Source organism: Filicampus tigris, chromosome 3 (genome assembly GCF_054856515.1).
Source record: "Filicampus tigris isolate MCC_2025a chromosome 3, RoL_Ftig_1.0, whole genome shotgun sequence".
Lineage (NCBI taxonomy): Eukaryota > Metazoa > Chordata > Actinopteri > Syngnathiformes > Syngnathidae > Filicampus > Filicampus tigris.
In genome coordinates, this window is record NC_141219.1 from 2,034,156 (window position 1) to 2,050,355 (window position 16,200).

Consider the following 16,200-nt stretch of genomic DNA (forward strand, 5'->3'; position numbering starts at 1 on the left):
TACAGCCTTAACGCAACCCCGTTTTAACGCCGTCAATTTTTTTATGGCGTGATTAAGGCTCGTTTTGGCCTAATCAACTTTGTAGTCTTTTCACATGAAAATCTACAACACCTCACCGGATCTTGCGAGACCGGGAAAAAAAAAATTAAGCACGCGACACTGGGGACACTGCTGTGCCAGAGCTCTCACGCACGTTGCGCTGGGATGGCGCAGACGGGTTTCCATAGCAACCAGCGGCTGCATTGAGAAACGCTGCTGGTCACCATGATCTATAGAAAAAAAAATAAAAAAATTAAAAAAAAAAACATCGAGCCTGAGGCTGAATTGCTCCGCTGACACTCGGAGGGTCGGGGTAAAAAAGGCCGGAAGATGCCAAACACATTTGACTATTAAAAATAACAAACCCACACTTATCTTATGATTAAGAATGAAATATCAGCAACAATCCATATAGCTGCGTGTCATTCTGTCGCTTATGAATTGTTTTTTAAAACATGGCATTCAGTGCTGTGCCTTCGAGCGCCGACGAAAAAGCACTCACACGGCCTGTGATTGCCTGCCTGTGTTGACGTTGATCCGCAGTCTCTTCACACGGACGCTTTTGGGAACACGTTCGTACGGCTCTGAGGCGTCACTCGGCTGCAGGTCCAGGCGTGCTCGCATAACATGAAAAAAAAAAAGCTGGTTTTGTGCTACAGAGTGGAAGAATCGCAGTGGCGGCTGCAAAAGTGCCAAGTTCAACAAAATACGCTTAACAGTTACACTTTTATCTTAAAGGGCGGTTTGCAATTAAAAAAAACAAAAAAAACACAACAGAATAAAACACTTGTCATATTTTTTTTTAAACTATCAGTAAACCTGACAGTTGGACATTCGAATATGATCGTGAAAAAAATAAAGCTGCAATCTGGTACCTCGAATGTTTTTTTTTGTTACGAAACCAACGCGCTTGACAAAAAACAACCAATCAGAGACAGAAGACGTGATGAACCAGGTGTCAATCATTTGCCGTGCACTTTTTGTGTCTGTAGTAACACCCGATTCTACAATTATATTCTATTATTCTACAAATATAGCAGCTGTGGCTAACCTGGGTGCGCTTACAGTAGCAATGTGACAAGGGGGCGCCATCTTAGTATAATTTTCTGGAAAGCATGCAGAATAATATGCACTTCACACACACCTTTAAAATGACACATCTTGCATATGCCAGTGAGGGGCTCGAGGGTTGGGGGGGGGGGGGGTGAAATGGGGCTACATTCAAATAAAATGAAAAGGGCCGTATCATAGAAAATAACATTTTGGATTGCTACTGTTGGCGCTTTTCTGGAGTGTCTGCGCCACCACCAAGTAGGAAATTAAACAGCTGGGTAAATCTTTCATTTTCTTATTTCTGAAAATGTTTCCGTGAGGAAGCCGCTCTGTACTTTCGCTGACGTCTGTTTGACCGTGTGACAAATAATGCGCAATAGGTCTCTCCTTTAATGAGGAACCGTACGAGGAATTTTCTAATGACTTGTATTGACCTTTATTGTGCCAAATGTTGGGGAATGACATTCTCTCATTTCATTTCCACAGCATGTTGTTTTACACTTTTGAAAATATACGTGATGTGATTCAGGCAGAGCTGGGCATTTGACTAAAAATTCCCGGTCCGTTTATCGCTTTCCGCCTGCAGCGCGGGTACCCTTCCGCCGTCTGTCTATCCGCCTTTTTGTCCGGCCGGACCAAATGGTGATCGCAGATAGGCCGGCGCGTTTATCATTTTAAACGGGCTTCCGTTAGCGTTCCCGTCTACCAACATCCACTTAGTACCGCAAGCACCCAGAGCGATATTGGAAACGAAAGGCATGGGAGCCTCTAAAAGTGTCTCCTTTTAGGACCCAGAAGCTGTCAGAAAGCCTTGGCCTGCGGCGAACGAGAAACGGAAGCATCGCCGCCGCCATTGAAGCCTCGCCACGAAAATAGACGATTACATAGGCGGGAAAAAATGGGCTTCCGACTATGCTTAGTCCGTCTATTTTTTAAGGTTCCCGTCTTTGGTTTATCGGCCACAAAATGGGTGTCCGTCATAGGCGGATAGGCGGACCGGCCCGTCACATAGGCGGAATACCCAGCTCTGGATTTAGGCTACAAAGCATCGTCAAAGGTGGACCTTAGCCGCTGGTGTGCCTCACCTCCATCGCATCAAACCTTCAGAGGACACTGCCAATATGTTTGGGAACGATAATACTGGCCCATTTGTAGATAACTGGGATGAAGAGGAGAGCTGAGCCCAGGACGGACACCAGCAGGAACGCCCAGAGAAACATTCGATCCAGAACTTGGGCAACAAATTTCCAGTCCTGTACCACCTACAGCCAAAAAACACAGAGAAGACAGTTCACAGTTTTGTTCTGGTGCTTAGGTTTGTTTTCTCTGGGCACTCTGACTTCCTCCCACATTTAAAAAACAAAACAAAACAAAAAAACACGGTAGGTTTACTGAAGACTTTTAAATAAAATTGTCCAGAGGTCTGAGTGTTCATACGAACCTCGACAGCGACGTTTACACAAACTTTCACTCTTTGACCCACTTTGAAATGAATTTTAAACTCGATTCTAATGTCTCTAAAAGACTATCCTGACCGATTCTCCTGTGGTGTGGAAGAGTGACTTCCCCTCCACTTATTCGCTTGGGAAGTGGTCATGCTGACAATTGTAAATGAGAATGAAATGTTCAATATTTACACTCGCAAATCCTTAAGAGGGTGCGGTCAACACCCGAGTTCCGTCGTGCTTTGGACTCGGTGATTGTGCCCATGGCAATGCTGAGTTTTATACATGTTTTTTACAAGTGGAGTCCCGCAGGGATCGATACTTGGCCCTCTATTGTTTAGCATCGACCGACACACATCTGCTTGGTGACATTATATATAAATATAACATTAGTTTTCAATATTATGCAGATGACACGCAATTATATATGCCTTCAAAAGTCGACTGAAAATGACATCACAGTTGCTCAGGGCTCAGGTAACGAGGTCAGGTCGTTCCCAAGCCCTGCTCGCATTTTTTCCCCCCCTGTTTCTTCTTGACTGGCAGACTAAAATCTTTGTACGTCACAAAGGAGCTCAGTGTAGCTCGGGTTGTGCGCAGAAGCTACGGAGACGTTTGTTTTAAATCTGCTACGACTGCGCCGGCCTTGCTTTTTTTCCGTCCCCCCAAAATAAATCACGGCTACGGATCAAGTAAGAGACTCACCTCTCTGACCTCATTTTCTTTCACCACATGCATGGTTATGTAGCGGATGGAATCCAGCGCCGCTCGGATGTTGCGTCTGGCGTGTGAGAGGCCGCGCTCGGTCGCGCAGTCCTTCATCATCCCCAGTGCCAGCACCCGTCCGGTGTGCGCTGCTCCCGCCGTGCCGTAGCGGTCCACGTGGCCGCGCATGCACAGCAGCTTGGGCAGCCGGTGCAGGAAGATCCTGCGCACCCACGGCGCCATGCCGTGATGCGTGGAGGACGAGCGGTGGTGGACGTTAATGGCGAAGACGGTGATGACGATGGAGAGCGTGACGAAGATCATGGTGAAGACCAGATACTCGCCGATGAGAGGGATGGCCTTGGACGAGGAGGGGATGATCTCCTCGATGACCAGCAGGAAGACGGTGAGCGACACCAGCACCGAGGTGCAGAGGGAGATCTTTTCGCCGCAGTTGGAGGGCAGGTAGAAGACGAGGATGGTGAGGAAGGACAGGCCGATGCAGGGGACGATGAGGAAGAGGGTGTAGAAGAGCGGCAGCCGGCGGATGATGAAGAAGTAGCTGATGGTGGGATATGAGACGCCGCCGTCCGCTCTCAGGCCGCGGCTGCCGGTGGCCTTCACGATCTCCCACTCGCCATTGTCGAAATAGTCCTGCCTGTCCACGTGGAAGTCCTCCAGAATGACGTCGACCTGCCAAAGAAAGGTCACCTGGACGTCACACAATCGACGCCTCCATTTTGAAGCGCCATTCGCAAATTCGGCCGGTGGTCGCCTTCTCTTCTGTGGAACCTATCTTCAACCTTTTGTGAACAACTCACATTTGTATGTTTTGGGCTGCTTTTGGCTGTAATGCCCTAAGATGGAGCCAAAGCACCAGCTGTGAAGAACAAAGGTAACTGGTGTCAAGTAAGCAGCGTGGGTACCGGGGATGGAACCATTAATCGGAAATCCATTTAAAATCGATTCAGCTGGACGAATCGATGAATCGATTTGAGAACTCGATGAATCGATTCGAAAATATGATTCAATTCATCTAGATGTCAATGATGTCTTGAAGCGTTTTTTCATTCCAGACGCATAGCACATTTTGAATGTGTAGATCAAATTATGCGCTTGCACCAAAAATCATTGCATATTGCGTTTGTGGATGGCTGCAGAACCACACTAGTGCGCAGAGACAAGCATGGTAGCATTTTTTTAAGAATCGAATCGAAAATCGGGAAGTAAAATCGAATCGGAGCTTGAGTGAAGCGTCACATCCCTAGTGGGTACCCTTCTGCCGTCCGTTATTTGACTTTTTTTCTGGGGGGAAAAAATAGTACCGTCTATAAGCCGGATTTTTAAATGCCCGTCCATCGGCAAGTCCGACGAAACTTTTCACATAAAGGTACATTTATGAATCCACTATTCGGTGGATTTTTCTTCCACCACTAGGGGCGCCCTAACTGGATTTAAAATCAAAACAAAGAGAAATCAAAGAAAAAAAAATCAACGCAAAGAAGAATACGCAAATTTTTCTTTAGCAGATAGAACACAGACGACAAATTACAAACAGTTAATTATTTTAAAATCCTCGCCGCTTCGTCATGGAACCCGCACAAAGAAGTTCGTAAGATGCAAGTTTGAAGTTGAAGGCCATCGATCTTGCTTATCCAGGAAGGAAACCGCGCTATGGTGAGACGTTGGAGGCGGCAGCGGGAAGTGAAATGAAGATAAGTACTGTTGAGTTTATCTTGGTTCTGTTCCGTTTTGATCAAGTTGCAGCCTTGTTAAGGCACTGTGAGGAAAAAATCTGTTCAGGTACATACAGTACATGTATATTGACAGTTCAAAATTGTTCTGTAAATGCAGTCAATATCCAGTTAGTCAACATATACAAGTGCGGCTTATAACCCGGTGCGGTTTATATGTCGAGTGGATGCGGCTTATATAAAGGTGCGGCTTACAGTCCAGCAAATACGGTACTGTTGAAATATTGTTGAAGGCCGTCAATTACCGGCACTCACTTAGGTTTCTTTTCACTATTTGCGGCAGGGATCGTCCTACTGTAATCACCTGGGAGCCGTCGTAAGTCCACGAGCCAAATTTCATGGAGCAGTTCTGCAGGTCAAATGGGAAGAAGGTGACATCGATGGTGCAGGCAGACTTGTAGTTGGCAGGCGCCGTCCACAAGATGGTCCCGTCGTATTTGACCACCGCCTTGGTGACTGTGCCCTCGAAACGACCGTCGGAACTGTCGTGGAAAGCGCAGATTGCGCACGGGTAACGTAACGTAACGAACATAACATTGCCATTCATTTGCATTCATTGTTGTTTCCCGATGCTCACATTAGCACATCATTTGGGAGGCTACTTCAGCCACATTTTCCTTCATTCTACCATGTAGATTGACCCTGTCCGAAAACTTTTAGTCCAAACCATCCTGAGAGCATTCAAAGCACTTCACGTTTTGCACATTGTTATTGGTAAATTGTTATTTTCTCTCAAAATTCGACACACAACAGCCCATGATGAGGTTAAAATAGTATTTTAAATGTATTGTAATTAAGGTGTATAAAGGTGTCAAGGAGGCACCTAAACTCAATTCGACTCAATTTGAGTTTTGTGTCAAAGGCTGTGATTCAATGCTTGGGTACATGGGATTTTTTTTTGGTTTTGTTTTAATACTTTTCCAAACATGAATGGTCCAATGCCATCGAAATCCAGTTTCTCCGCCGTTTTGAGCATTATATAGGTCAAAACAAGTTTGTGGCCTGGTTTAAGTTTGATTTGGATGGGCAAACAAAGCAACAATTTGTGAATTGTGATTCACAGTGATGGTGAGGGCTGAAATCAAAGGACGAAAACGTGACGCCGCCATGAACGCTCGGCTGCCGTAAGATGCGGAGATATAGCGGACACGCAAAAACAGCAAAGCTACTTTCAATCAAGGAGAAGCTGTAGCATATAAAAAAATATTTTGTCATTATGAGGTGTTGGGTGTAGAATTTTGTGAGTGAAAACGTTTCTATACTTTGCGGAGGGTTCGGGTTGACGTTGCATACTTATCATAGAGCACGACGTCTGGGAGCCAGAGCCTGTCGGAGGGCACTCGTATCGTGGTGATGCCCAAGTAGTCGTCGGGGTCCCATCTTAGCTTCATGTCAGTCCACTCCTGCGTGACGGCCGACATTAATTTAGTGTCATTTGGTAAAACAGCATCAAAGCATCAATCCTTGGCTGCTACGATTTGGGATTACATATTGGCCAGACATTGTCAGGAAAGGGCCAAGAGGACTCATCCGGATGGGGAGCGTCAGGGAGATGCCACCGCTCATGAAGAGCGATGCGTAGTAGGCCACTAACGTGTGCCACGGGCAGCTCTTGTATACTGGCGGGTGGGGCCTTAGTGGGGTATACTGTATATGGGTTAGGGTGATATAGCTTTTCCAGAGCCCACTTACAGAAGACGGGTTAACTACCGTATTTTTGGAGACCACAAATCACTCTGGAGTATAAATGGCAACAGTCCAAAAATGCATCAGGAAGAAGAAGAAAAAAAAAAAAAAAAAGTCGCATTGAAGGACAAGCCCGAGCGCAGCCTGGTTACTCCGATTGAAGCATATCGATGACGTGGCTTCAGATTGAGAAAAGGAATATACCAGCCCTGTGAATCCGAATGACAATTCATTGAGATTGGACCGATTTATTCCGATTGAGCTGTTTGTATGGAGCATTTCCATTGCGGTCTATCCTTCATTTTCTTTTTGAATCGCAATACAAGGCTCCACATGAACCCAGCTCCTGTTCGTGTGTGATGACGCTGCAGGCTGGCCAACGTGCGCATGAGGTGAGAGTGGCCGACCAACCAATAACTGCTATTAGGTGGAATGACTGACATGAACCCTTGCGAAGAGTTCAGTGCAGTGGAATAATGCATGATGGCTGAGGCAATAAAATGCTGGAAGATTTGAAAAGCCCCGACAGACATTCCTTGTGAGGTCCAATACGGCACGTGCGGGGGGGCGGGACATCTGGTCACCTTTCATATTGTTCCACTTGCCTGTTTCATCCACACATTGGTGGTCATCAGCTGGTTCTTCTCATCCTGGATGGTGAAAAGACAGCAGAAATGTCATTTTATGACCACTGATTGGATGACGAGACAGCCAAGGCATGTTGAATCCGCACCACATCAACTAGCTGGGAGATGGCCAGTCCAAACTTGACGCATATGGTCTGGTTCAGATATTCCACCGGGCGGACCCATTTCTGGTAGTTCCCAAAGAGGTATTTGAACAGCTTGTCTTCGGCCTTTGCATAGGAGGAAAGTTTGGGAACACCTGAGAGCGAAAACAGCATGAGAAAGCATGAGGTTTCTCGTTACCTTAGCAACGTGACAAGATGGAGAAATGATCTGACTCGGACCGCGTTTTGACTTGCGCAGCCAATTGACAGGCAACGGATCTCGCATTTGCAGTGTCTGGTGTGGATGCAGACAAGCAATCCCCGAATTAATGAGACTGTTATCCGCCCATTCATCATCTTTTCGAGCTCCCCTCCTATTAGGCTCGTTCCGCCTGGCTGAGACTCTCAAATCGATATTGGCGTACCGGCAAGGGGATGCGGCTCTCCCTGTGATCCAATACATGGTGACACATTGCTACGATGCGCTTTATTATGAAAAACATTGATCTGAATTCATGACATGGATAACACTTACATGGACCGCTCACGTATTTTGGAACTCCTCCCCTGAGCTCAGCCAATCAAATGCGAGTGGAGCAAGCGAGTGTACTATATGTAAGGCAGGCAAGTTGCGAGGAACCTTCACTGTAATAGAAACCGCACCCCCCCCCCCCATTTAATGCCAGGTGCTTCGTTGACCTGAATAAATAAACACCGACACCTCCTTTTTTTGGCTTAAGATTTATGCACGGCAGCTCAGTGTTACGTACGTATTTCTAAGGTTTGGGTGTGCAAATCTCAGTTTTCTCCGGGTACTCTGGCTCCGCCCTCTACACCCCAAAGTGACACATCTCCAGTGAGATACCTCGTATGTCGGGGAGGAGCAAAGGTTAGCCCGGGTTGTTAGACAAAGTTACAGAGAGTTTTTAAAAAAAAAAAAAAGTCAAATCGTCGAAAAGCTCTTTAAGGATTTGCGACCATATTTTGTGCTACAGTATATTTACGATCAATATAGGCAAAAAGAAATATTTCACGCAGGGGGGGGGGGGGTGTCAATTACTCGCCGTTTTTTTGGATCATCGCGGCAGGGCTCCCGCATGGGTTTACTGTAACGTCCTTAAGTGGCTTCTTTTCGTACCCTGATGATGTTCAGCCATGTCAGTGGAGAATGTGGTTATTGAGACGTTAGCGGCGGCGGCGGCGGCGGGCAACTTACGCAGCGAGTGGCACAGGTGGCAACGGTGCAGCAGCGGCAGCAGCAGCAGCAGCAGAGCAAGCGAAGAGGCGCTCGCCCCCCCTGCTCTCAGCATCGTCTCAGAGACGGCGCTCAGGCATTGTTGGCGCGCGAGACGGAAGCTGCATTAAGGGGCAACATTAGCAGCATTAAAAAAAAAAAAAAAAAAGAAAGGAAGAACGGCATCATGACATCATGAACACAGCGTGAATGCATACCTGTCTCTGAGTGGCGTCGGTGAATAGAGAAGCGATGCTCGCAGCTTCTCTCCTCTTCCTGCCTCCTCTCTTGCCTCTAGAAAGCACCACCCCTTTAACCCCCCCCCCCCCCACACACACACAGCCCCCCCCATCTTCCTTGCAGTTTTTGAGGTCACTTCATCAGGCGCAACCCAATCACATTTCCCCCTGCGGCAACACAACCCAATTAGAAGTCTTCTCGCCATATAGAAAGCACCATGGCAGTGGCCATATTTCCACAAATAAATCAATGATTGTGAAAATGATGAAGAGCATTCGCACATACATTCATGTGCACTAAACTACTTTGTTTTTATTAAAGATGCTTTGCGCTGAATTAAATCTTGAAATGGCTCCAAATGCCAAATTATGCTTTATAATGCAAAACAAATATCTTCAAATGTGGGAACTGAAGGAAGAATAATCAGTGTCATCACGGTGTCAAGCACCAAATGCTCCTCAACTCCAATTTTAAAAAAGGTGTCAATTCCTGATATAAAAAAGCTTGTAATTTCTTAATTACTCAAGATATCCAAATGTTTTTTTTGTGGTCATTTTAGAAGGTTTTCCGAGCCCTTTTGCAAAGTAACTTAGTAATTTGTATTTATTTGGGGCACATAGAAATGTAATATTCGGTGTAGAGAACATGCTGAGTTTATGCTAGTGCTGGTGTCGAAAGAAAGGAAGGTTTGAGATAAGATTTGAACTGTCGAATGAGGCAAAGTCCATAAAGTAATTTGGAGTCATTAATTGGGCCGATTTTATCGTTCTCGGTAATAACAAAAGAGGCCCGTCTACCTGGAATAACCCCGACCTGCAAGGGACTCAGCAAGTAGCCTCACAGATGTTTCCTGTAAATTTCGAGTAGTGCAGGTACGGACATCATGCTCGACGGAAAAGAGCCAAGTTCAAAAGAATAACAAAACATTCATAAGGGAGACGTTTTCCTGTACCTTTGCTGAGTTTAAAGTCCATGGGAAAAGGGGGTAAAAGCGGAACTGAAAAGTTATTGCGATAGAAACGCAAATGGCTGGGGGGGGGAAATAATAATATGGGCCACTTCGTGGTACCGTAGTAATCGGATACATTTGCATAGAAGTGGTGTAAATGATTAACTCCGTACGTACACGCAAGCGTTTCACTGACCTCTCCTCCGATGTTCGCCCACGCAGTTGAGGGAAAGCGTCCTCTCCCATGCTGCTGCAACACCATTGAACGTCACACGACACCCCGGCTGGATTGAAGCGGACCCAAAACAACAAGCGAGTCGACAGAAAGATAAAAACGACACAACTGGAAACTGCACCGTAAGTATGAAATATTGACACAGATGTGACGTGTATCCAGTGGCATCTGGCATTTGGGTTAGTTTTAGTTTACAGTGGGCGCGGAAAGTTTCGAATTAGCAGTCTTATCACGTAGACTTCCCTCAAAACAGACTCAGACGTTCTGTTATAACGTGTTGAGAAGTCTGAAAGAAACTGAAATAACATGCTGGTCAGAACAAATGCCCCCAATATATCCTGTACTGCCATAAAGTTATGATTTTATTATGCAACATTTGACTCTTGACAATCTGCGACCCAATAAAAATGGACACGAACACTGTGTACTTTGCATTTCAATTAGTCACGAAGATTTGTTTACGGCATTGGTCTTTTGCACTTTTGGTGCACCCTTTTAATCCCGATACAAACCATTAACGTGAAGGGATTCAGTTGATACCATCTATCCATTTTCAACAGCGCTGACCTCGTCCAGGGTCGTGGGGGTGCTGCAGCCTCTCCCCGCTGACTTTGGGCGAAAGACGGACTACAACCCTGAACATGTCGCCAGTCACTTGCAGGGCACATATAGAGACGAACAGAGCTGGCGTTCCGTCTATCTGACGAACAACCAATTACACTTGCGTCCACACAGTCACTGAGTGGGAACTGAACCCACGCAGCCTGCAGAATGCATAGGAGGTATGAAGTGCATATACAGTACCGAAAGACTCAAGGGGTCATTTGTACCAGCCGCCATTAGACTGCTAAATGGACTTTGCTAATATGCGTTCTTGTTATCATTGTCAGGAGCTTTTTAACTTGGAATGTATTTATTTATTTATTTATATGGTTTTGTGCCTTGTGTATGAATGCACTTCTTCCTACCGGACACCTCCAATTTCCCCATTGAGGATTAATAAAGTATCTATTAACTTGTACGACGCGTAGTGGCCGATGTGTAGCTGGCCAATGTCTGTGTGAAAAGACATGCCGACCAATTACTGTACTGGTAACCGATTGACGGACCAACGGACTTCTGACGGACTTGATGCGAAAAATGACGAACCGACAAACCCTTGGCCGCTGATGGATGAGGGACCTGCAAAATACAGTAAAAACGCCCTCCACCGCTGATTGACACGTGCTAAAGCCAGAGTTGGCTGAGCTGGGATTTGCTTGACTCTTAGCTTGCTTTGTTGTTTGATTCCAGATGAGGCTGCCGCGTTGCCGCGGCGCCGTTCTGCTCTTCATCTTGCTTTCTCGAGCCTGTCAGGGTGGCAACATTCTGGTCTTTCCAACAGAGGGCAGCCACTGGGTCAACATGGACATCCTCATGCGAGAATTGCACTCGCAAGGCCACAGCCTGACCATCGTACGGCCCAGCAAGACGTGGTACATCAAGGACTCCGCCGCCTACTACGACACCATCAGCGTTCCCGTGGAAAGGAGCTTGGACCAAAACTTCATCACCGGCTTGGTTTACGAAGTCATCGAGTATGAAAGGGGCGCGATGCCTCTCATGACATTCCTCCATATGAGTGTGGGAATGTTCGGGGTTTTTTTGGAAGCTCACAGGATGGTGAGCGAGTTCACGACGGCGCTTCTCAGCGACCAAGACACGATGAGGAAACTGAACGACAGCAAGTTCGACCTGTTGCTCACTGACCCCTGCTGGGGCGGCGGCGCCATTGTGGCCAAATATTTGAAGCTCCCTCTGGTGTACAACGTCCGCTGGATCATCGCCACGGAAGGCCACCTCGCCGTCGCCCCGTCGCCGCTGTCTTACATTCCCGTCACGGGAACCGGTAATACCAACAAGATGACCTTTCTCCAAAGAGTCACCAACGTGATTGTGTTTCTAGTCGCCTATACACAACAGAGCCTCGTCATCAAGAACACATACCAGAAAATATGTGACAAACATCTCGGGCCTGGTAGCGACATGCACCATTTGCTACTTTCCGCCGACCTGTGGCTGATGAGAGTGGACTTTGTCTTTGAGTTTCCACGTCCCACCATGCCCAACTTCATCTACATGGGAGGCTTTCAATGTAAACCCGCCAAGCCTCTGCCCGACCACCTGGAAGAGTTCGTCCAGAGTTCCGGAGAGCACGGACTCATCCTCATGTCCCTCGGGACATTTGTGAGCGAACTTCCCGCCGACTTGGCCGACAAACTTGCGGCGGCTTTCGCAGAGCTGCCCCAGAAGGTCATCTGGAGGTATAAAGGCACTAAACCTTCCACTCTGGGCAACAACACTCTCCTGGTGGACTGGATGCCGCAGAACGACCTGCTCGGACATCCCAAGATGAAACTCTTTGTGGCTCACGGTGGCACAAACGGCGTCCAGGAAGCCATTTACCACGGCGTTCCCGTGTTGGGAATCCCCTTGTTTTTTGACCAGCACGACAACCTCGTACGTCTCACGGACAGAGGCGGCGCCGTGGTGGTCACGTTAGCCTCGGTGGACAAAGATGACAACTTCCTGAAGGCCATACAGGAAGTTCTCACTAATCCATCCTACAGGGACAACATGCAGAGGCTGTCCAGGCTGCACAGAGACCAGCCCATCCCGCCGCTCGACAACGCCCTCTTCTGGATTGAGTTTGTCATTAGGCACAAGGGCGCGGCTCACCTGAGGTCAGAATCCTACAAGCTGCCCTGGTACGCCTACTACAATGCGGACGTCTATCTGTTCCTGTCGGGAGCTGTGCTGGCTCTGCTGTTAATGTTTTGGATCACAATCCGATGTTTGTGCTCTGCTTTATGTGCGAGGAAAATGAAACGCGAGTAGATAAATCACATGCTATATATATATATATATATATATGTACATATGAGCAATTCCCTTTTCATAAAGTCACTCCCTTGCGCTATTTCACCTCGTCGTGCTTTGTGCCGTCACAAAAACGCCCCATTACGTCCTTCTAAGGCACCGTGCATGCTAGCTAGCCCAGGCCACCCGCTGATGCTCGGACAACTCGACGGCGAATAGCAGCGTGATGGAAGATTTCATTTGCGGGACAGCAGACTGGCGAGGCTCTTTGTGGGGTTGCCAGTGGACAAAGCAGGGGGGGTGGTGGTGGTGGTGGTGGGGGTACGTTTCTTAAGGTGATGCAGAGAAAGGTCCGGATCGCTTCTGGCAGCGGTGGAAGTTAACAGCTGATTAGATGGCAATGGCTAGCAAATGGCAACACCTACGAGGCTCGTAAACCGTCTCTGAGTTTAATTAAAGTGCGGAAAATCACTGCGTGTTGTAAACGAGTTCCCTGCAAATTAATTCAAGATGATCTTACCTTATGTGGAGATTCTGCCTTCAACGACAATTAGCGTTTCCATAGCTTCCGACGTGGTCACGCCACAATGTGATGTGCACATCCATGTTTGTCCATCCAGTCTGCTTCATTTCTTCACGCATATTCCCTTATAATAGTCCTTAAAAAAAAGTATAATGTACATGTAATCAATGTAGATATGAAATATGAAACATTCCGGCAAGGTGCGTCACGTAAGACTTGTATCACTTGAAAGTTTATTGAGGAAAAGAATGATCACTGTGTCATGTTTTTCTCCAACCATTTAGGCAATTATGTTCCAAAATGTGAACTCTGCGACTGTGTTGAGAGCCAAATTCATGTGATTAGCCTCCAAGCACCAAGTCACAACAGAGTAATCCACCCATTCGGCATTCTTTGACGCTTCCGCCCACCAAGTAACTGCCAATTGCAGCTGTTAATTTGATTTGGGTTACATTCATTCCTAGAACGTAAATTCTTCTCTTTAACCTTTTTTGTTCATTGATAATGATGGGCTTGCCGTACGTTGTGGCAACACAGTGAAGCCTTTTTGCATCCACTGGAATCTTTTTTTTTTCGCTCGTTAATGCTACAAGCATATTTCCTGTGTTTACTGTATTACAACCAGACTGGAATAAATACACTTCAAATCGAACCTGTTGACTAAACCTTTCCACGGTATTGTCAGTCTTTGATTGCTGCTTGTGAAATGTGGCGCTCGTGCACATCCTGTACATCTCCCGGGGGCTAAGACCCCTCTGTCCATAAGACCGAGTGACACCACTGCTCTGACTTGAAGTTGAATCCCTTTTTATAAAATCACTGCCATCACTTATAATGCACATGTATTGTATGTCATTGATAAATTGAAGCACATTTGTTGCGAGAAATCAGAAATTGGAAATGCTTTGCAAAAAGGACACTGGTAGTAATGAGCAGTAGTTGTTTTGATTTGCATGACTGTATTAATCTACAAAGCGAAAACAAAAGGAAAAACACCAATTTTGTGTTGGTTATATTACTTATGTTTCTGGTCAAGCCTGCTTGCTATCAAATTGGCTGTTTGACTCCACTGATTTAGTCTCAAATGAACCAGACATGCATGTCAACATGCATGTTTTTGGGATGTGGGAGAAAGCCGGTGCACTGAGGGAAATCCCTGGCGCGCAGGCAGAAAACACGCAAAGTCCACAGAGGAAGGCCGCAGAAGAACACAGAACCTTAGGACTGTGAGGCCGATGCGCTAACACCAGGCTAACATGCTGCCGATCAGGTTATGAAACCCTCAAATCAACAAAGATTGCGCTTTGGGGGAATTTGAAGCATAAACACTTTGTTGGTATTCTCGACCAAGGGTGGCGTGCAGAAATTGTTGCAAGTCCCACTGGTGAGACTCGTATTGCTCTTCAGAGAGCTTTGTTTTCAGTTTCATTCAGCTTAACAAGAACTCTTGTTTACATTTGGATTTTTGAGCCGCTCTTGAGACGTGTTGCTGCTTTTGTTAGCGAAGTAGCATTAAATGTGTCAGGGACATTGTATTTGACGGGAGAAGGCTTGGATTTGGGTTAGAGGGTTTGGATGACATAAACTGCAGTATGAGCTTGAAAGGGAATCGGTACACTGTGAGGCAAAACATCAGGTGATGGCATTTTCCATTGTGGACAGTCACGTCAGAAGCCAAAATGTTTCGTAAAAGCTATTGGATGTTTCTGGCTCTAGATGGGAACACGCTTCAAAGCGGCATAAAGGAAGTCCTGCTGAGAGCCCTCCAAGAAGGAAAACACACAGCTGCATCTCATGAGGCTAAAAAAAAAAACAGAGAGCCCATTACACTGCTGGACAACGCCATCTTCTGGTCACAGAACTCATTTTACTCAAGTGTACTCAAAGTGTATGGGTCCAATCCAGTAAGTAATGAGGAAATAAAACAAAGTTTTCATGGGTTTCAATTGGACACAATAGAGCCAAAAGTATGAGATGAAGTTAGAAAAGGGTCAAATCAGACAAATATCCCTAACCTTGGGAAGTTTGACATTTGCATTAACACAGCTAAAATGGTCCAAAAAAGGAAGTGAGGTGGACACAAATAGGTTTAAGATCATAAAAACGGGTATGTACGTACGCCACTTGAGACAATCTTTAAAGCAGCACTGGGCATGAATTCGACCTTCCTAAAATTTTTTCACAACTCTTTTGATGAAAAATTGACTTTCAAGTAGTTGAATGGGACTTTTGTCATGCCTTGTGAGTGTGAGGTAATATGAACATTTCGTGTCAGCCGCATCTTGAATTGACGCACATGCTGGTTGGCCATGATGCATTCATTGACCATGATCATTCATGTGTACATTGTGTTCCAAATGATTTTGTGTGAAAGATTTAAGTTATATAAACATTTGACTTTCGGTGTTTCTGTGGAAGTTTTATGCATGTATGTTTGTTTTTCTGTGTTTGGACCAGAGATTCCCAACCACTGTGGCTTGGCTTATTCATTCCTAATCAATTCATTGATCTATGCCAGGGACAGTGATAGGCAGAACAATTGAGATCAATCTTAAAATTATCAGAGCTAAGCCCAATTAAGGGAAATGACTTCGAAGGTGGCACATTATTAAAATGTACAATTTTCCTCACCATTAAAGTGGAAGTCAACCCCAACATATTTTTTTCAAGAATATGTTCTATGCAAAGCCACTAGTTGAAAGGCATTCTAAATAAATAAATATTGCATTCGTGGAAGAGTTAATCCAT

At 46.0% G+C, this 16,200-nt stretch overlaps 1 protein-coding gene and 1 pseudogene across 5 annotated transcripts; one reads left to right on the forward strand and one right to left on the reverse strand.

Annotated features, from left to right (window-relative positions):
* Positions 1 to 78: 78 nt before the first annotated feature.
* Positions 79 to 8,969, reverse strand: chrna5 (cholinergic receptor, nicotinic, alpha 5). 2 transcript variants are annotated; one of them, XM_086025116.1, is made up of 8 exons: positions 8,865 to 8,969; positions 8,629 to 8,768; positions 7,416 to 7,567; positions 7,288 to 7,332; positions 6,290 to 6,399; positions 5,301 to 5,478; positions 3,252 to 3,935; positions 79 to 2,354 (listed from the first exon to the last, which is right to left on the reverse strand). In XM_086025116.1, the coding sequence occupies exons 2-8, from the start codon at positions 8,720 to 8,722 to the stop codon at positions 2,196 to 2,198; spliced, it is 1,422 nt and encodes a 473-aa protein (XP_085881242.1). In that variant the 5' UTR covers positions 8,723 to 8,768; positions 8,865 to 8,969; the 3' UTR covers positions 79 to 2,195. The 2 variants fall into 2 exon arrangements, with proteins under 2 accessions (XP_085881242.1, XP_085881243.1); XM_086025117.1 differs by having other exon boundaries at positions 80 to 2,354; positions 3,243 to 3,935; positions 8,865 to 8,921.
* LOC147149559 (UDP-glucuronosyltransferase 2A2 pseudogene) lies at positions 5,483 to 14,104 on the forward strand (annotated as a pseudogene). Of its 3 annotated transcripts, none has more exons than XR_015086070.1 (3): positions 5,483 to 5,507; positions 10,058 to 10,192; positions 11,455 to 14,104. The product of XR_015086070.1 is annotated as a UDP-glucuronosyltransferase 2A2 pseudogene, transcript variant X3 (transcript). The 3 variants fall into 3 exon arrangements; XR_015086068.1 differs by having other exon boundaries at positions 5,487 to 5,507; positions 11,364 to 14,104; XR_015086069.1 differs by lacking the exon at positions 5,483 to 5,507 and adding an exon at positions 9,659 to 9,758 and having other exon boundaries at positions 11,364 to 14,104.
* Positions 14,105 to 16,200: the final 2,096 nt, after the last annotated feature.

Coding starts and splice junctions, on each gene's coding strand:
- chrna5 (XM_086025117.1), bottom strand. CDS start 8,722: ATGCTGAGAGCAGGGGGGGCGAGCGCCTCTTCGCTTGCTCTGCTGCTG. Junction 7,333..7,415: donor TCTCCCAGCTAGTTGATGTG/GTGCGGATTCAA, acceptor TTCACCATCCAG/GATGAGAAGAACCAGCTGAT. Junction 3,936..5,300: donor GGACTTACGACGGCTCCCAG/GTGATTACAGTA, acceptor TTTCTTTGGCAG/GTCGACGTCATTCTGGAGGA.